The sequence below is a fragment of the Talaromyces marneffei genome, chromosome 4, assembly GCF_009556855.1.
Source record: "Talaromyces marneffei chromosome 4, complete sequence".
Lineage (NCBI taxonomy): Eukaryota > Fungi > Ascomycota > Eurotiomycetes > Eurotiales > Trichocomaceae > Talaromyces > Talaromyces marneffei.
This window is the reverse complement of record NC_072351.1, coordinates 2,138,193-2,157,963: the sequence shown is the minus strand read 5'-3', so window position 1 is coordinate 2,157,963 and position 19,771 is coordinate 2,138,193. Positions and strand designations below refer to the sequence as shown.

At 47.8% G+C, this 19,771-nt stretch overlaps 7 protein-coding genes across 7 annotated transcripts; 3 read left to right on the top strand and 4 right to left on the bottom strand.

The window, feature by feature from the left end:
• Window positions 1-337: 337 nt before the first annotated feature.
• Window positions 338-2,632, bottom strand: EYB26_005818 (uncharacterized protein; the record flags this gene model as incomplete). The annotated part of the gene is made up of 5 exons (XM_054265098.1): window positions 338-354; window positions 421-1,152; window positions 1,212-1,362; window positions 1,417-1,757; window positions 1,819-2,632. 5 exons carry the CDS (start codon window positions 2,630-2,632, stop codon window positions 338-340), a joined length of 2,055 nt encoding a protein of 684 aa, XP_054121073.1.
• A 627-nt stretch (window positions 2,633-3,259) lies between these two features.
• Window positions 3,260-8,899, bottom strand: EYB26_005817 (uncharacterized protein; the record flags this gene model as incomplete). Its single annotated transcript, XM_054265097.1, has 6 exons — window positions 3,260-6,095; window positions 6,145-8,083; window positions 8,159-8,200; window positions 8,252-8,382; window positions 8,448-8,640; window positions 8,701-8,899. 6 exons carry the CDS (start codon window positions 8,897-8,899, stop codon window positions 3,260-3,262), a joined length of 5,340 nt encoding a protein of 1,779 aa, XP_054121072.1.
• A 396-nt stretch (window positions 8,900-9,295) lies between these two features.
• EYB26_005816 (uncharacterized protein) lies at window positions 9,296-9,787 on the top strand (the record flags this gene model as incomplete). Its single annotated transcript, XM_054265096.1, has 3 exons — window positions 9,296-9,410; window positions 9,482-9,713; window positions 9,769-9,787. 3 exons carry the CDS (start codon window positions 9,296-9,298, stop codon window positions 9,785-9,787), a joined length of 366 nt encoding a protein of 121 aa, XP_054121071.1.
• A 150-nt stretch (window positions 9,788-9,937) lies between these two features.
• On the bottom strand, window positions 9,938-10,984 carry EYB26_005815 (uncharacterized protein; the record flags this gene model as incomplete). The annotated part of the gene is made up of 2 exons (XM_054265095.1): window positions 9,938-10,454; window positions 10,515-10,984. 2 exons carry the CDS (start codon window positions 10,982-10,984, stop codon window positions 9,938-9,940), a joined length of 987 nt encoding a protein of 328 aa, XP_054121070.1.
• A 1,481-nt stretch (window positions 10,985-12,465) lies between these two features.
• On the bottom strand, window positions 12,466-13,224 carry EYB26_005814 (uncharacterized protein; the record flags this gene model as incomplete). Its single annotated transcript, XM_054265094.1, has 3 exons — window positions 12,466-12,775; window positions 12,833-12,943; window positions 12,995-13,224. The coding sequence occupies 3 exons, from the start codon at window positions 13,222-13,224 to the stop codon at window positions 12,466-12,468; spliced, it is 651 nt and encodes a 216-aa protein (XP_054121069.1).
• Window positions 13,225-13,254: 30 nt separating this feature from the next.
• EYB26_005813 (uncharacterized protein) lies at window positions 13,255-14,175 on the top strand (the record flags this gene model as incomplete). The annotated part of the gene is made up of 7 exons (XM_054265093.1): window positions 13,255-13,318; window positions 13,395-13,459; window positions 13,529-13,585; window positions 13,650-13,664; window positions 13,814-13,967; window positions 14,023-14,088; window positions 14,150-14,175. 7 exons carry the CDS (start codon window positions 13,255-13,257, stop codon window positions 14,173-14,175), a joined length of 447 nt encoding a protein of 148 aa, XP_054121068.1.
• Window positions 14,176-15,072: 897 nt separating this feature from the next.
• Window positions 15,073-19,203, top strand: EYB26_005812 (uncharacterized protein; the record flags this gene model as incomplete). Its single annotated transcript, XM_054265092.1, has 4 exons — window positions 15,073-15,312; window positions 15,366-15,621; window positions 15,676-15,843; window positions 15,893-19,203. 4 exons carry the CDS (start codon window positions 15,073-15,075, stop codon window positions 19,201-19,203), a joined length of 3,975 nt encoding a protein of 1,324 aa, XP_054121067.1.
• Between the last annotated feature and the right edge of the window lie 568 nt (window positions 19,204-19,771).

Here is a 19,771-nt window from a genome sequence, read left to right as displayed (position 1 = left end):
CGACCAAGAATTAGCTCTTGGCTATCTCACGATATGTTGTAACGAACTGTTTTGTATTGATTAGCGTGGCGTTGGGGATCCATTTTTTTGGCGTTTGTTGCCCACAATAGCATTTCCACATACCATAGATTTGGAATGGCAATTGCAATATTTTCTTTTAACCATGGTTCCTTACCTGACTGGTTTGAAAAGAGTATTTGATGTGAATGTCTGGTTGGAAAGGGAAGGAAATTTATGTATCATTCGACATATTTACAAACGCCTATTCTGAACAATATCCAAGGACATCCACGACAAAAGAAAATAGCAAATGGGTAAAAAGCGAGTCATACATCGTCTAGAAGCTCATAATATCTGTTGTACAAAACGTCAGTCAGAAGATCTTCATCGCACAGGAGACATGTGGAAAGGTGATCATACCTCTACCAAAAAACGCCCTCTTCGTCCAATCCATCGCCAACAACGCACGAGTCCTCAAACTAACACTCTGCGAGAAATAGATACTCCTCCACAAGTACACAGCCATCAACCCACCACTAAAGTTTAAACCATTGAAGTCAAAGATCGCTGCATTACCGATATATGCCAGACTTCCCAGGTGTTTGTAGCTGAATGCTCTGTAGACTGCCTCATCGAGGTCGCCGTAGTCAATCTCATTGGCGCGCATGCCCGGTAGCGCTTTGGAAATGTGGTTAAATTTCCGGCCTAGGTATTCACCTTGTTGATTGGCGCGTTGTGCCGTGGCGGGTAAGGAGGTTAGTTTCGAGTCGATTTGCATGAGTAGTTCGTGAAGTTCATCAAAGTCGAGGGTTCCTGAATGATCGCGATCGTATTCCTGGAAGAGTCGATCAAGACGGCGGAGATGGGTAGTGGCTTGAGGGAATCGCTTCTTGACACGCTCTGCGACATCACGCCATTCGCCGAAGGTGAGATGGACTTTTTCGGGGTCTTTGCCCTTTTCCCATGCTATTGTGCGGAGGAAGGTGATCATGTGGTCAGCGATGTTGTTTTGGACTGTTGCGCAGTCTCCAATGGCGTAAACGTCACCTAGGGGAGCTCCGATTAGTCGCAGATGTGTGTCGGTTTCCAAAGCATGTTTGTTGTTTTGCGATTCGAGTTTCTTAGCCAGCTTTTGAGCAAATGTGGTTTGTGCTGTATATTCATTGTGTCAGAAATTTCGCAGGGTTGGAAAGAATCGAGTCCAAACTTACACACTCCAGTTGACCACAGGCAGAAACCCATGGGGATCTCCTTCGTCACAGTCTTACCATCTTCCTGTTGTGTGAAAAGGATCTTGTCTGGACGAACTTCCTTCACTCGAGAGTTTGTCAAGACCTCGACGGAGTCATGTGCAAATCGTGACTGCAGAAATCAATTAGGGCTGCAATATCATTAGACGCGTTTCAATATCCATACCTCAGCATACTTCGAAAGGGCCTCATCGTATGTATTCAAAATGTGGCTTCGGCTTTGAATAACATGGACAGATATCTCATTTCGCAGAATCTTGGGGAAACTCTTTCTCAGATCCTCATTGAGCAAATCGTAGAGCTCAGCGGCGAACTCGACACCAGTCGGTCCACCACCGCAGATCACGAATGAAAGCAGCCTTTTCCGCTCTTCATCAGATGTTGTCGGTAGGCATGCGAGTTCCATGTTATCCGTTACCCTGTTCTTGATCTTTCGTGCGTCATCGATGGATTTGAGCATGTGGCAGTTTTCTAGGCCCTTGACACCATGGGGATTCGTAGTAGAGCCTATAATTAATAGATTGCAGGATTAGTAAGTATCGAACGCCTTCAAATAGTGAGAACATACCAACAGCAATGACAAGCTTGTCATACGGAAGATAGAAGTGCTGTCGTTTACCACTGGCATCCACCTGAGATACCTCTACCAACTTGGACGAGAAATCAACATCCTCCGCCTCCGCCTTCAAGAAATGGCCACGAAGACGATGAACAATACGTCGCACCGGTTCCACAAGTGATTTCAAACTCAAAGTTCCAACTGTTGCTGATGGTAACATAGGCGTAAACAAGAAGTAGTTGACGGGCGATACAACAGTAACATGATAATCTCCCGGGTTCAGCGTCTTGAGCAGTGCGACGCTTCCCCAACCAGTGCCCAGGATGACCAACTTGGGCTTATCGCGCTGCGCCTGCATGGCTTCACTATCTTCATCGTCAACCAGAACCTCTGCGATAGGTAGATTCTTCGGTCCGCCACGTTTCGGTCTCAGCGCCAATTCCGATACAGGTATGTCCTCCATACTAGGATCTTCGCTATACGTGGTGTAATCATAAAGAAAGACACTTGCAACCACCGCTCCACCACCAATCATCAAGAACCCCAAGTAGGCAAAGCCATGGTAGAGGAACCGAAGCGCCGGATACCGCCATATGAACGCTTTCAATCCTGATACTGATATGGTATGAGCATGGCGGAGGAGCGGGGCAGACAGCTTTCTAGCAGATTTTTGTATTAATGGCAAAGGTTGTACGTGTCGGAAGGATATAGGACGGCGCGTGGTATGTCTGATAAGCTGATGGTGTTGAAATCTGGTCGATGGTCGTAAAAACAACGAGGATGAAGCACCCTGGGTTAGGCGCCTCGTCAGGGCGGTCTGCATTTGGGAGGTGAGGAGATATGCGATTGATAAGAACGATACGCTCAGAATGCAAAGATAAAAGGACTCAGCAGAACCATAATCCAGCAATTGACGGGAAAGAAAGGATTTTCGTCTTGCGCGAGTACAAGAGAAACAGTCGCCTCCTTTAGGTAATTAGTTTAGGTCAAGGAAGAAAGGCACCAAATGATGATGTAGCTGCTTAAGCCTTAGGGCGAGCCAATTAGCCAATCAGAGACACGGAATCCGACGTCATCGACCCAGTTACCGGTAAACGGCACACCGGCACGTGGATTCTTGAGATCTTTACGAAAAGCTTCCGATGAACCCGCAGATACGAATTTGGGAATTGCATGTTGTATGTTGTATGCAAGATTAGGCTAGGTATCCACGCCCATTGGGGCGTCTATGCTGCTAAAGTTCCTATGATACACGGTGCTGTCCTCACAGAACGGATGGGGACAAGGAGGATAGGCTCAAAAATATACACGCTTAAAAAGAAGATGAAAACGATCACAGTTAATGTGTATCTGGAGATTCCTCACCGTAGAACGCCTCATGAAAGATAGCCAGCCAAGTCGTGCAGAAATAAAGAACAACAGCCACTAATTCCTCCCTAAAAAAATATTTTCAAAAAACAAAAGAATCCGCCGTCTCGGAGCTCAGCCGTTTCTTGCTGCCAGGCGGTCGACCTCTAGGCCGTTTCGCAGGCGTGCCGCCATTGACAGAGTTTTTCCGTTTCATCGGTTTGCCGCCATTGACAGCGCCAGGGTCATCTTCACCAGGTGCATCTAAGTCGTCCAGATCCGCGTCTTCGTCTTCGCCGTTAGGAACCTTTAGCTCATCATCGATGGAGAGCAGAGTGGCAAAGGTTCGACACTGCTGCAACATATTCTCCTCGCTATCAAGACATGTCATGTTGCTGGATATAGTGTCCCAGTAGCGGTCCCCAGTAATGCCATGCACCTTTGTAGGAGCCTTGTTAAGCTCTTTGATGTTCGCTTTATTCTCACTGTGTCGCATGCCATGGGTGATACCGTACTGTCTGCGCAAATGGGTTCTTGTCTCCCAGAGCATGGATAAGACGGCTGCAGCAGTTGCAAGTTGGCGCAAGAGATAGGGTTTGACCGTATGCTGGGGTGTGGGTTGTACCACTGGCACACTCATGACTTGATCGTGTAAGCCCTGCATTGCGGGCTGCGCTATGGGCTGCGCGGCAGGCACTTCCAGCTGCGGAGGGAAAATTTCCGTCTCGACAGCATGTGCAACGATGGTACCGGTGGATGAAACAATTCTCTCCATGCAAGTAATGGTTGGTATCAATTCGGCTAACTGGGCATACTCAAAGAAAGCAAGATTCTGGCAGACAAATCTTGCCAGGAGAAGGTGCTCAGGAGGGTTGCCAGTAACATCCAAGGCTTTCAATTCAAATTTAACTTTCGAGCAAAGATTAGCAAGGAATTTCTTCTGGTACTTGCTGTTGCTAATTTTGATAATGTCGAAAAGCGGTGCGAGCTTTGCGGTGTACGGGCGAGGCGTTGCTCCATTGGAATCGCCAACGATGTCCCGTTGATAGACGAAAGCATCTTGGATGGCTCGCATATACTCGCGTTCGAACATCGATTCGTACTGCAGGTGAAGCATCCTATGGGTATCGTACGCTATCTTTGCAATGGCAGGAATCGTTGATGTCTCTAGTGAGACTAGGACGCCAGCACACTCCTTGGGATGCACAAGGCCTTGCCGATTGATGCTCGATATCAGTTCGATGGCCGTCAACGCGTACGCGTCCTGGCTAGAGTGAGCGATCCGAAGCATATCATGAAGAAAGTGTTGGGCTATCAGTGCCGCTGCGCCATCATTGTCGCTGGCCTTCAACGATCCACCAAGTCTCGTCGTAGCCTCCGCATCGGTAGATTCAACCTGTGGCTGTACAAGCTTTTCTTGTTTGCCTTCGTGGATTGCAAAGAACTCGGAAAAGGCTCGAAGGATAATGTTATGAAGGCCAGCGTTGTCCTCCTTGAAAATAGCCGATATCACCTTCCTAGGCGCTTCCCTACTGAACTGCGCCGGCCAAGATTGACAAATCGAGCCTAGACTCTCAAGTGCCATTGTTCTCAGTTCAAGTGGTTGATCGTGGTGCACGAACGGCAAGATGAAATCAACAAGAAGACTGGCCACTGTGCTTCCCTTCCACGTAGGAAAGGCTTTCTTGAAATGAGGTTCAAATTTTTCGAGATCACAATGTCGTCCTACACAGCCAGCAATACGAATGTAGCTGCGAGCTCGATTCAGTAAGTCGGCCTTACTGCTGTCTGTGAGATCAACGCCTTTTGCTTGACCGATGCCCTTCAATACGGAGATCGTAAGCTTAACCAGTCTGTCAGTATTATGAAGAACACCATTGATGGTCCAAAGACACGCCATGACTTCGTTCAGTTCAGATCTGGCAAGTTTCGCCACACTTTTGAACAGATCGTTTTGCACATCTTTGAGAAAGGTATTATGTACCGAGGAGATATAGGGAAGTACACAACGGTATATCACAACTACTGAACGAAAGATGAAAAGGTCGTCCGCTGTGACAAGGTGCCCAATGTATGGATGAAGTGTTTGAAGCTGCTCGGGATTGAAAAGTTTGGCGCTGGATTTCGCAAAGATGGTAATTGTTTGAAGAAGTGCTTGGTGGTCTTGCTTTTCCGATGATCCAGGGTCGTCAATAAGGCGCTCAAACATGTTCGCCACCATCGCTTTGCAGACCTTGAAATTCTGACTAGTCGCTTTGGGATCCCCTGAGACGACCTTCTTCACAAACGAGCCTAAGCCATCTGCCGCAGTTTCACTGCGTTGCACTAAGTTGATGACAAGAGAGGTTTGTTCCGCTAGGGCAACTTTAGATTTGGGGGCGTCATGCAGATTATCAATAGATGTGACGAATGGTGTAAACCAGATCTCTTCAATCGTCTGCCGAGCCTGAACAGCCACAGCCTCCTCGAAATCGCTTGTTCTTTGAAGCAAACTATCAAGTATAGCAAGCCTGAGATCCTTGCGCGTGGTATTGAAATATATGTCTTTTAGTAGCGTTATGCAACGCTTCCGCACTCCAGCTGTAGAATCGGCAGCACAAGCAAGAATAGCCCGACAGCCTTCTTCTTCAAGGGCTGGCTTTAGTCCGATACACTTCGCTATCAGAGACAGTGCCGAGTCGCGAACCATGGGCGAGGCATCGGTGGCACATCTTAGCACCACACGCATGACTGACGAGTCACGATCTAGTAGACTCGGGTCTTTCTCGAGCATAGTAATGACACTCTTCAAGCTACGACTTCGGACTTTAGCCTGGTCACTTGTGATGGAGTTTAGCAGGACCTTGAAGATCGTATCAAAAGCTTTCGAAAAACCCATGTTCAGAACCGTCAAAATGTAAGCAAATTTGCCGTGGGCTGTAGAAACCTTGTCATAGTGTCTGTATCCCAGTCAGCTACATTGTTTCTGTTTGTTTTCGGATGACTCACTTGTTTGTTTCCAACCATTTCGGATCTGACAGCAACTTCGGAAAGATAGAGAGTAACTCATCGACCCCTCCGTCTTTTTGAATAATCACATCTTTATCTTCTGAGTCATAGTATGTTGATGAGACAGTCTTAGCCCACTGAACGATGTAGTATCCTCGAGCACTAGTAAGCTGCCAGTTATCAAGGTCTCTATCCTGGAGGTACTCCAATGTGATACGGTAGGGACCATTTGACGGAATCAAATCTTGCATATGGAGAGCGTGACTTATGTGATCGTCATAGAGTTGCCGCAGGTACTGAGTTATTTTGTTATCTCCATCCTCCATAGAAGTGATCAAGTGCTGGGCAGCTGCTGTAAGATCAGAGATACCGGATCCCATCCAGCCGAGCAATTCAAGGGCCATGTTTTTGGCCGTCGAGGAACTCTTGTCAAGTTCAGCTATGCCGATCATGTGCGATGCGAGGATACGAAGCAGTAACTCGGCAGCTGGCCAATCGGTCGAGCCCAATATATTGATCAAGTCCTCCGTGAAAAGGTCCAATATGTTTCGGTAAGGTTGATCGCCGGTTTTTGTTGATGTCATCGCCCGTTGGACGATAAACTTGATGATATACTGAGCGCTCCGCACCGCGTTGTCGTAGAGTTTGTTAACTCGATTCGTGAGGCGTTCCAAAGATAGTTTAAAAGAATCTTCATCTTCAGAGTCACTGTCTTCATCTTCTTCCTTGACATCCATGTCATCCTGATCCTCATTAGCACCATTACTAGCCAGATGATTAGGTCTGATCCTGGACTTTTTGGTTTGGGGAATATCCAAAGCCGTAGTTTGCACGAGCTGTATGACGAGAGCCGTCAGCAGCTGAATGGCTTTCCCATCTATCAATTTGAATTGCCGAGCGTTTTGACGAGTCGATGGCAACTTTTCCAGCGACACCAAGATCTCATCGAGAATGAAGGGGCGCTGAGCAGGATAACGTGAAAATACCTTAGCAAGGACATCCATTGCTGCGCGACGCACGAGTTCAAATTTCTGAAATCCGACAGCTGAGTCTTTGTCGTTGTGTGCGTTCTCGACAAAGATCAATTTAGTTGCTAAGAACTCAGTAGATGTGATAACGCTCTCAGAGACGTCTATTCGGGAGAGGAAGTTCGCCAGGAGATTCATCAGCTTTCTAGCTTGATGAAGTAGGGTACCAAAGATCTTTTTCTTCCGAGACACAACTTCAAAAAGCCGCTTTCCTTCGTCGATGGGGCGAACCTCCACCGAAGGAATAATGCAGTGATCGAACAAGATTGTCAAGACATTCGGTATTGCTTGCAATAGGTCCTCAGGGCATAGATCTCGCTCGGATTGTCGCCCAGACATGGTTTGAAGTAGTGTGCCAATGGCGAGAAGTGTGTTGTGTATATCTTCCAATTTCTGAAGCCATAGTTGAGTGTCTGAATCATTCAAAGTATTGTCTAGTCGTAAGTCCAGGCCTTGCGCAGCCACTATGGGACATTCACAGAGCTTTTGAAGGCGGGTAAGATATTCAGAAGGAATGTCGTGCAATCGTCCAAAGCTAGCAACTTTCTGTAAAGACTTCTGGAGTCGACTATGACTCTCTGGACCAAGAATAGGCCCACGGACCTCCAAGACGTTGGCGGTCCTGAACATGGAACCTGGATTTTGACTGAGCACTACTGATGAAGTATCTGGTTCGAGTTGGTCTTCTGCTTCAAAAATCTCAAGCATGAAATCCTGCAGCTTCAAGAGAGCCCCATCCGCTTCTTCCTTTTGATCCTTGAGCCTCAAACTGGTAGCATAGTTCTCAACCTCCACATTCAGTTTTCGCTTCTTAGCAGCACCTTGGTCGACGAACGAGTCAGAGGTCGCTGGAGAAATGAAAGGCGGGATAACGACAGCAGGTTGAAGGAATTTTCCTGATCCTGGTTGGACTGGGGTTGTATTATATTAGTATGGGTGATTAAAGGGGAAAGTGCAGGGGAAGTGAAAGGAAAGGAAGGAGCTACCTGGAGTCTTTGTGCCTGATGACGGCAACTTGGGTTCCGGGTCTATAACAGTCAGATCAGCCTCACTTCAAAGGAACACCAAAAATTCCTTACAGTTGAATGCGATATCACTTCCATCCAAGACCATTTTCGCAAATGGGCTTAATCCGCTGGTGAGTCCTGATCGGCCATCACGTTGAGCTGGCTTCTTGGACTGATCCAAGCTTGCTGGAAACCGGAATTTGCTACACCAAGTGACAAACTCATTAGCAACGAGCGAAGTGCAGTCTCTTCACGGATATGTACATACAACTCTGACGGCCTATCCGAACTTAAATGCTGGTTCAAAAGCTTTCCATAGACTGCCATGAATCGGGGAGACTTTTCGGTTCCCGCCCTAACTTCGGTATCCAAATCTTGTATCAATTTACGGGCGACCGTTCGCGAGTATGCGGGGAGGGTAGTCGAAGATTGTCCGGTAACATCAGGGCGAGTTATTGAGTCTTTCATCCGTCAGTAAGTGAGGGTTCGGTAAAGAAAATGAGACGAAGACAGGCACTCACCTAAGCCAAACACAGGCGCAGTGCTCATGGGCGAGAATTGCAAGGCTTCATCAACCAGTAGCGGGCGTGTCACAGGTCGGGGCATCCCGTTAGGGGCGCCGTTGGATGTCCCATCTGAAGTGCCGCCATGAAAGTGATTCTGAGATTGCCCTAGGTTACCAATGACCACCTGGACTGCTGGAAATCGACCCTGATCCATGATGTTTCGCTGCTTCCCAGGGCGGGAGTCCTATTCGGAAATTTGGTTCGACCATACAGTAGTGACATCTGGCGAGGACTCTGTGGATTAAAAGTGACATCAGTCAAATAAGTCCATGGCAAGAATGTCAACGAACTCGTCAGTTTCTCCTTTGGATCTTTGATCGCGGATTCGGTCATACGCGGCGATGCGATTTGCCCGCCAGATTGGCTCCACCTGATGCTGGCGTGCTAAGAAACCCACCGCTAAGCCGAATTGGGAGCATAGGCTGTAAATTTCTCCAAGAGTTAAAAGAACCTCGATCTTGTCTTCACGCCAGCCATTTTCTTGAGCACTTGCATCGCATTGTCATTTTCTCTAGTTTCTTATAAAGAACAACCCCAAATCATTATCAACATGTCAGCAATTGGCTCTCTCATTTTCTGCACCGACTGCGGTAACCTGTTGCGAGAGAGTACTGGATCTCCAGATGCTATTCTGGAATGTGGTGCCTGTGGTGCAAAAAACAAAGGTAAAAGAAACAATCAAAGGCAAATCTACACATAAAGACCATTAAACTTACGGTTTTTGATATTACTATAGATATTCCTCCTCAGACCATCATCTCCGAGTCCAAACCAAATGCCTTCCCTTCCACTCTACGAGCGAAAAGGTCTGCTTTACAGACATTGACTGCCGCAGACCGAACAATGGAAGCTGTCACCCAACACACATGTGCCGAGTGTGGCCGAAAAGAAATGTTCTTCACTACTGCGCAACTGCGTAGTGCTGATGAGGGTACAACAGTTTTCTACAGATGTGTTTGTGGTTACAAGTATGTATGCCTCGGCTTGATTCTTGAACCTATTCTAACATTTTTGCGCCTTTAGGGAAACCTTTAACAATTAATATATACACGACTTTTTTTCCCAAACGAAATGGTACTTTCATAAGTGCATAGAAAATCGACATCCACAACCAATTAAGATAGCAACCAACGCCGTTTTCAGAAGGTCATCATTCATTGATGGGGAAGATATCGGGGAGGGAGGGATACGATCAAGCAACAGACACAGTAGCCTCGGGCAGCAAGGCATACTCCTTGTCTCCATTTTTCTCATACTCGGCCATGTCAAGTGCGACAATAATGCTGTCTCTCACAACTTGCTCTGGATCGTTCAAAAACTTCTTCAGGGTCTCTTCAACGCCTTCTTCGTCGCCGAGACTTCCGAGGGCTTCTGCAGCCTCATGACGCACCATGCCCATCTCATTCAAGTCACTCAATGTTTCCGTAAGGCTTGGTATGGAGGCAGGATGGCATAACTGGCCGAAGACAAACGCAACCTCGTGACGGAACAGCGCGGATGGGTCTTTCAATCCTTTGGACAGGGCATCGATGGCAGGGACGGCGGTGGGTAGGTCTGGTGGCGAGGCAAGGTCTCGCAGGGCAAACATGGCACGGTATCTTTTGAAGAGAGGAAGTTTGGTGTCTAGCAATGTACCTTCCAGTTCAGGAATAGATGGCTCTTTAGCAACTTGCGGAAGCGGCGGTGCAGGGTCGATTGATGCGAAGTCACTAGTCTATGTTAATCAATCCTTTTCTTGTCAAAAAAATATTAATTCATAAAAAACATACCTCGGTCTGATCTTCTCCTTCTTCCTCTCTTCTGAGATCTCCCACAGAATCCTATCAACTGCAATATCGCACGTCTCCCTCACCACTTCCGGTTCATTCTTATCATCTCTCAATTCCTTCAACAGCGCCAGACTATCCTCGGATCCTAGTGCACCCAGCGCCTCTGCAGCTTCATGTCGGCACATGGCATCTTCTTCCTTGTCTTTGAGCACGTGCAACAAATGAGGGACCGCATCGGCATTCTTGGATTGGCCCAGGCAATAGGCCAGTTCGTGCTTCAACAGCGCCGAGGGGGATGTGAATGCCGCTGCTATGGCTTCGATAGCAGGTACGGTTTGCTCGGTAGGAGGATTTAAGCAGGCGACATGCTTTAGAGAGAATAGAGCGCGGAATCTGCGAGCGAGGGGCTCTGTTTCGGAGGTCAATGTCTTGCGCAAGGCGGCAACGGTAGCGTGCGAAACTTCGGCCATATTAGTCTGATTTAAAGATGATGTGATCTCAAAAATAGAGGTTCCAATATGCAGGGCAAATTCTCAAAGATGAATGTTCAATACAGCAGCGCAGAAGTGAAATGAGTATCCAATAAAATAAAACGTTGTTGCAGGAACGATTGTTGCTCGGAAATTTTTTTAGATCTTATCGGAGATTGATACCTCACCAAGCGGGCGGCGGGTCATGTACGCGTAGTTACTGGGTTAGTTAGCTACGAGTCGCTGGGTGTCAGGCCGACCTTGGTTCGATTTGTGTGTTCCACACCTAGATAGTGACGGGTATCGACGGACGTGGCGGGGTTAGGTCGTTCTGGTCTTCTCCGACATTCATCAACGATACAACAAGTCATTTTAGAATACGTGGTTTATTGTAATAACACTAGACTTTCTGCAGCCGTTCGAGTGAGTCCCGAACATTACCTCTCTTTCTATATTGACTAGAGGGCAACGATTTCTCCGATAATCCGTTTTAGGTTGGCTTTCCGATCCGACTCGTATTGGAATTATCTCTGGTTTGAGAATAGATGGGTGCCTGTTTCATTATTCAATTAATGGATTTGATAGTATTCGGTGAATCAAGTTTGCCTGGGTAGGCAGAAGTCATACCACAGATGAGAACAGCAGTTGACTTCCCATGTCATGTTCAATATTGACCTGATATAAAGCTAGCTACCCAGATATGCCTTCCGTCGGCCTTAGGCTTCATTTCACTCCGCAAGACCCGTATCTGGTCTGGTGCGAACTATATATATATATATATATCTGCCATGGCAAAGCTGCTGAAGCAGCGATGGATTTGAGTGACTTAACCGCTTTATTGGTGGCACTTGCGACAACAACAACAACAACATTAATCATCTCAAGATTGGCCAAGATATGCGCACGAAGTATAATCGCGATGATTGTGCGACCTGGAACCTCTTTTAGTATTATGCTCTGCATGAGCTCACCTGTCTCCTCATTGACATTGCTGGTAATTTCTTCTAGAAGAGGCCACAACCTTGCGATGAGCGAATAAACTATCATTCTAAACATCAGAGGTCTCCATTGCGTTGATCTCGGTCTTGCTTGTCTTTCTTGGCTGCCTTTTACTTTGTGTAATTGGAACTTTCTGGGCATTATATGGGTATGATCTCGAGAGCATGTTGTAAAATGGACTAGACTCAAGCTCGCTCATACTTTGAAAAAAGCAAGTCCATTTTCATTGAAAGATGAAAGGTTTGCAAGCTGTGACTCTTGATCAATGGCCGCATGAGGAACACAGCTTTCTACTAGGGCTTTAATCCTGGGCGCATGTTAATCTCTTCAAAAAGACTTCTAATACCTTCAAAAAAATAAAAAAATAAGAAGGCCTCAGTGTAAAATCTTCCATGGACCGAAACGGATCTGCAATGCTCGATAAAATAGAAAGAACTGGATTGAATGAAACTGCTCGATATGTACAATACAATAGAAACCCTCTATTTAGTGCGGATGTGTTTGATCTTCTTGGGTTCGTGCATGAAGTTGTTGGCGTATGCCTTGGGAACGAACTTGCGCTCATTGGGCTCTTGAACAAAGTATTCGTATCCCTGCTTCTGGGCAAATAAAATGGCGTCCTCCTTAGACTTGAAGTTGATGTGAGTGCCTTGCATAACATCGCCAGAAGATTGCCAGCCCATGAGCGGGTTCTCCCATCGGTAGCCCTTTCCTAGGACATCCCAATCCATTCGCCAATGATGACTATGCCAAGTACCAGACTGGGTCGCGGGCTTCGTGGGTTTGTAAATTCTGAGAATTCGGTATAAGCACCCCGCCATCTTTATATCCAATCCTTCGACAACTTACCTGACAGTTCGTGCTTGCAAATCCGTCGGCGCTCCGGAAAGAACAGCGGCAGCTACGGCCTCGCCTGGCTCACTGCCGTCCATGACCCGCTTCGGAACTGGGGAGAAGGTCCTGAGACACAATTAGCACTGATCCTCCTTCATAGAGCTCTGTAGCACATACGAGGTAGCATAGTCAATTGTCGCATTGTAATCTGGCTGATGGCGAGCCATTGCCTCTCCGGGACCCTCTTTGTTGATCAAGGAGCTATCCTTCGGTGGTGTAGTCGGGGCATCGGCAGGGCTGACCTTCACAGAACCGTCGGTAGGAGTTGAGAAAAAACGAGCATTGACAGGGTGGGCAATCCGAGCAGCTCGGAGCTGAGCGATGCTGCGAGCTCTAATGAACGACATGGTGAATCGCGAGGCGGCACGCTGGTGTCTATGAACGTGTGGAGGAAGTTCTCTTGGGAAGATGATGTTCAACTTTCCCAGCGGCAAGTGGCTGGTGCAGTAATGCTTACATAAGTGTGGCTTGTGATAACTAACCATTCGGAACGCTAACTCTCCGGGATGTCGGGTAGAACTTCGCTTTCCTCCTCAACCGTTCCTCACCGTCATCAAGCCTAGGATTATCGCTACATTCGAGGTACGCAACCGTGCTGGAGTCATTATAGCCATTGCATATGGTCAATTCGACATACTGATAGATTTTCAGACTAGCAAAATGAGCTACATCACTCGCCGGGCTCTGTCCACCCTCATCCCTCCCAAGGTTTGTCAAACCTCAACATTCATCGAAAGTCAATTGAAACCTGTTGCTGACTACGGAGTGTTAGATTACATCCCCTAATGTGAGTCCAACATAACTCTTCCCTGCCTTTATCCTCGCCCATGATCCTCGATCGGCCCGCTACGAACCCCATGCCAAATCACCCACGTTCCACCGCTTTCCTATGGACCTCGCGATTTTAAATATCTACAGATGTTGACAATAATATAGGCACTTGGCGCCGCTCAGGATGCTGCACGCATGGAGCGTGTAGTCGGCTTCTACGCTGGTCTCCCCCGTGGTCCCGCTCCTACCCCCAAGCCCTCCGGATTCCTTGAGCGCTACCAGGCTCGCTACTTCAACGGAAAGAATGCTTCCGGCATGCGTAAGTCAAAGGCTGTCATTTCTGGGAGTGAATATACATTAATTGATACACATAGCCCTCGTCCACGTCATTGGAACCCTTTTGGTTGTCGGCTACAGCATGGAGTACTACTTCCATTTGCGTAAGTCTGCTTCCGCTCCTTGACTTTTGCACAGCTTACTGACAGCCGACTTCGCGGATAGGCCACCACAAGAACCACCCTCACTAAACTATGTTCCTAAGAAAGGATCATAGTGGGCGCGGAGGAAGCTGTACATATATTTGTGAAACAAGAATCCAAGATATCGACCTACAGAAAGACATACCTCTCCCCGTGTAAGCTAGTGTGTAGCGGTTATGCATGGAACTTTCCCTCATTTCATTTGTCATAGTGTCTCAATAAAGTGTTCGATTGTTCAACATTCCAATATTTCTCGTACCATTTAGCCAACACTCTTAGTCATTATTCGTTGATTCCTACGGAATATGTTTTCACTACCTCTTTCCTGTGGCCATCGCTCACTATGAAAGATCAACGTGTAAAAGAAGCGCAGTAGAAATTGCAATGATAAACTATTCATTATTTGACACTCCTCGTCTTGATTCGAAAAGAGAACAATTGTTATGCCAGACCAGACCGCCTTTCAGCCTTGCGGCTTGTGGTGTTGGAAGGTCGCACTTGCTATTGTCGTCGCCGCTAACCTAAAACGGCCACATCAGCCTGGCTTCAACCCCGATTGCATGCTGGTGCTTTCCGGTTAACTCTCTAACATCATCTGTCTTTCAAACACGACTCACTATCGCACCACGGGGATCGAGCTTCAAGGCTATCACCCAAGAGCAGCAATATTTGATGGTGCCTGATTTTTAGTGACCAGACCTTACGTGGATTTCTATTCTATTGTTCCCGTGTGACTAGGAAGGATAACAGTGTATCTCAGAAAGGGCTCCCGCTCAGTTATTCATCACAACACCGTGGCAGCCTCCATTACTTGACGGTTAGCATTCTCCTTTCGCGCTGGATATTAATTCTCCTGCGTGTCGTTGTTTTATCTCATTTTCGTCGACACGATTTTCTGACTTGATACTGACTCCTCATGCCGAAAATCTAGCATTGCATATTGGTATGGCAGAGCAGACTAGTCACGATGTGGTAAACCAAACCCGGTCGGGCGGCGAGCCTTCGTCTTCCGACGTTCCTGCGAGCAAAAACGACAAGTACTCTGCTGAAGGGGGCGAGGGGAGGATTACCAAAATCGAATTCAACTTTCAAAACAAATCAGCCAACAATATAGAACCATCTCAGCGTGACACAAGAACCATGGACACAAGCGAGGCCGAGAATTCTTCGGGTGAAGGAAACAAGGTGAGATACGAAAGAGCATACGGCATGAATGAAAGCGTTCTCATACTTTATAGGATACTGGTAGAAATGGGTCAGCTGCTGTGGCGACGAGAGCTCTGGAATTAAACGGAGCGGCGTCTCTGTCCGATGGTGGTGAAGATGGTGGTTCTTTGGGTGGCTCAGATACAGACACTAGTCGTAATGATGGCCGACAACATCTTCGGACCGGTTCGATCAAGAAGCCAACGGCTTTTAAGCCCGTGTCGTTTGCGAAATTTTCAGTGCCCAAGGCGCCTGGAACTTCGACGACACCAAAACTTGGTGAGAAATGTATGGTTTTCTAGGATTCGTGTCTCTTTGTGACATATGCTGACTCTATCTTAGCGACTCTTTCGGTGACCCCGTCAAGCGCCTCACCACAACCCTCAACACGGCCGCGTTTGGTTGCGAAGACAACGAGTGGATTGGGGTCGTCATCGAAACATGCAGCAGCTGGGTTGAAAGGCTCTTCTGGTGGTCCGGATGCCAGCCAAGTCTGGAATAAAAATAGGCGTAAGTAGGATGGTTCTTGTTTGCGAAACCTGCTAAGTTCTGTGCACAGCCGCTCAACCGCCGCCCACGAAGCATCTCACGGACGAAGAACTTAAACAACAATATGGTATCCATATGACGTCTCGAATTCAAGAAGATGGAAATGGAACAGAATCAAAGTGGGCGGACATTGATGACGACGAGGATGACTGGGCACCTGAAACTATTGAATGGAACGACGGCACGAAGATCAAACTTACACATACCGAAAATACCCAGCCTCCGCCACAGGAAATTCGCGATCCCAGTGAAGCAAATGAAATTGCAATACCGGCGCAACCTCCGGCTCGGGACAGTGCGAAGGTTCTCTTCTCCAAATCGTCCACCACGGTTGGACCGAACGCAACGGTCTTACGCCTGGGAGCGAATGCGGAAAGACAGCAACAGGCTAAGGCTGCTATTGCCTCGCGGTCAGGGTCCGATAAGCCTATCTTGACGACAAAATCCCCTGCACCGGTCCCAATGAAGTCTCCATGGGCTTCTCTACCCCCCGTTGAAAGGGTTTCACCGGTAAATCCTCCTGTCCAAACAGTGCAAAGCCACCACACCGCTCGATTTCAAGCTAGGGACCACACAATTCCCGATAAGAACGTGTCTACAATACCTGCACGAGAGATAGCGGCCGACGACTTCAATCGCTCTTGGAGAGAGAGCCAATCAAATGTTCCCAGAGAACTCTTCAATTCCCAGTCCGGCCGATACGAGCCAGTGCCGGATACGCGCAAAGGCCCCGCCCGTGATGGTCATATGCGTCCCGCAACGGTTCTACAGAGGCCTGGTAATAATGAAGCTGGTGGCCCTGCAGAGCCATCTGCTGCATTCCAGACCTACAGATCTAGCCACCAAGAGCCTGGTCATTGGGGGCGTCGACGTGCTTCATCAAACGTCAGTGGTGGTAGTGGGAGCTACGGACGTCGTATGTCAATCGGGCGACCAGACAATCAGGGAAAGTTCTATGAAGGTAGACGAGGGTCGCAAGTTAACGGTGTGGTAGATCACTCAATTTCACCGAGCGAAACGGTACATTCGAAAGATTTTATGCCGTCTGAACAACCCGCAACCCAACCACCACCCAATCAGACATGGCAATCCAAAACGAACAACAACACAGCTTATGCGCCTCCCAGTAGCCAGCCGTCGACCTCAGAAGAAATCAAGCAGGATACTAACCAGGCTTCTGCCGAAGATGTTATCCTTATGCAACAACGTATTATGAAAGAAAAGCGTCTAGAAGCTCGTCAACGAAGGCTAGAGCAAGAACAAAAGGAGGAAGCTGAACGTCGAGAACGCATTCGCCTGAAGCTCGAAGCTCTGGGACCTGCTCCAGATAAAGAGAAACATACTGCGAAAGTTGACGAACAGCCCGAATTAACGGCAGCAGCAAGCAAGGCATCTCCCAAAGACCAACCTGCAACGGTGGGTGCACAACACATCATACAATCTCCACCCAAGCCTCCTGTTCCTGAACCCAGCGGAGAGCCAAAACAATATGGAATGATGAAGGTTCATCATCCTGAGTCGGTGAAGAAATTGGTTGCAGCCAATGAACGAGCCACCGAGAAGCCGCTGGCAATCAGTCGACGCAGCATTTCTCCACAACGCGACGTCAAACATGAGACAGTCAAGACCAATGGAGTTTTGCAGGACGAAGCACTATTGCCGAAAGATCAAAATGCCGATTTACCCGCATTGGAAGACAAGGAATCACAATGGAGAGCAAGTCAAAATTCCTCATACTCTCCTTGGGGAACCGGACCTAAGCTTAGCACTCACTCTTCCCCAAGTTCCAATATGTGGAAGCCTCTCAGCAGCGACAAGACACTTGGCAACGGTACTTTCGACCGTAATTTGACCGCATTTTCGCACGATCTCTCTCTCCGTGGGCCTGCTGGGTTGGCCGAACCTTCTCCTATTGGTTCATTACAAAATATTGATAAGACCACTAGTTCGCAACCGTTTGTTGGTGCGAGACTTGGAGCAGAACATAAGCAGTCGTTAACTTCCATTCCTCCATCCGATAGTGCTCATGCGCCATATGAACCTTTCCAGCCTATCGTGAGACCACGACCCATTGGCCCTCCCAATGCCCAACATAGCCCCTGGCAAGCTGATACCCGTCGAAATGTTCAGGCAGCGACTTCGGCTTGGGGCAATTTTCATTCAGTCGCCGCGAAGCAAGATGCTGAAACAAATGCTAAGTTTCAGCGAGAATTTGAAGCCATGCGCGATGAGCCTCCTGCCTCCCTTAATGTCACTTTCTCTGAAACCTGGCGTCAGGTGCGGTCTGGAGATCAAGTGAATCAAAGGGAAGTGATTGACGTGGTGAAATCGACTAAATCCACGGGATCACTACCAGCACTTCATGGATTTGATGCCTCTATAGACAGCCTACCATTCCCAGAAGCTCAACCTCGGCCGTTTGGCAATGTTCCCAACCGCGGCTCTCGCTTTTTCCCTACTATTACGGATACTTATCGAGGTCCTCTGGCTGTAGATGATGGACGTCCTCGGAGTCCGTCACCACCACCCCCTGAGGCGTATTCGACTCACCCTGCATATAGCGGTGATGCTCATCGACCTTTGGTTAATTTACCTATCCCCAAACCAATAGTTCGCTTGCCACCTAAGATTAGCCAGCCCCCTCCGAAACCACCAACATTCGCTTCCATGGCGGCGACACCGTTGCGACCGCCGCACCCCTCTATGAGCGCAACTTCTTGGCAGGATCGTATCAATGGGCTCTTTGGCAAGGCGACTCCAGAGAAGAAGCATATTCTGGCTGTTGCGTCTGCAACCAAGGAACCCTTGGATGTCCAATCACATTTGCATCCGGCAGCCGTTTCATTTCCTCAAATTAGAGGAGTTGACGTTCGAGATGTCGAAATGGTGACTTCTAAGGAAGTTGAGGAAGAAGAAGCAATTTTCGAAGACCGGGAAGCAGGTTCGCTGCCTGTTGTTCGTGTACCTGTCATGGCACCGCCGAATGCGTGGCATGCAGCCCTCCCTCCGCCAGCTCGTCTTCGGCCCAAAGTTCTCAGACCCATGCAGGTTCATACCGTCGAGCCATTCACTCCGGAATTTCCCAAGAAAGATGTGTCTGGAAATTGGAATATCGTCGTCCATATTCCTGGATGTGATAACGTGGCTTCAGTAGCCTTGTCGAAAAAGCTTCCTTTGGCGACTTCACGATCCAAAGGAAACACCACTTTCCGTACTCGCAAAAGCACCAAACCCAGGGAGCCGGGGACGAAATACAATGGTTCAAATAACAATAAACGACAGGGCTCGTCTTCCCACGTGATCAAAAGCGGCGAAAACTAATTGCGACGCTTAATCTCCTCAATACTGGTGGGGCTACGATATATAGGCAACGAAAACATGTACCAAGTGAAAAATACATCACATCTCTATCGTCTCTTTTCGGATAGAATTGAGACACTGTCGACGCCTCTTGCTTTACTTGAACAAGTCAGGTGGTTCCTTGTGTATGTTGTACTGGTCTTGTGTGTTGTGCAATTGCTCCCCTCCAGTCTATTGAAGCTCGGCGCGAAAAGCTCAACCGTCCTTCTATTGAAGCTTGATGAATCGCCTATCTTTCTCACATCGGTTTTTCTCCTCAAATCAGAATTTTATTCAGTGCTAAATCATGCAGTGAGGTCTTCTCCAACATCTACGAGGACATGGCTCGGAGGGGATGAGATGGCCTCACTAGGCATGAAGCTCATCATCCTTATCTTTTTTATTAACTCTTATCCTTCATGTCTTAACTTTCTTCTTTCATCATACCTGGCCTGTGATTTTTATTCTTGTACCAAGACTCGGCATACAATATCAATAATGCCTTGCCATTTCTCTTCCAGTGCTACAGGCATATTGTACGCTCTGTTCA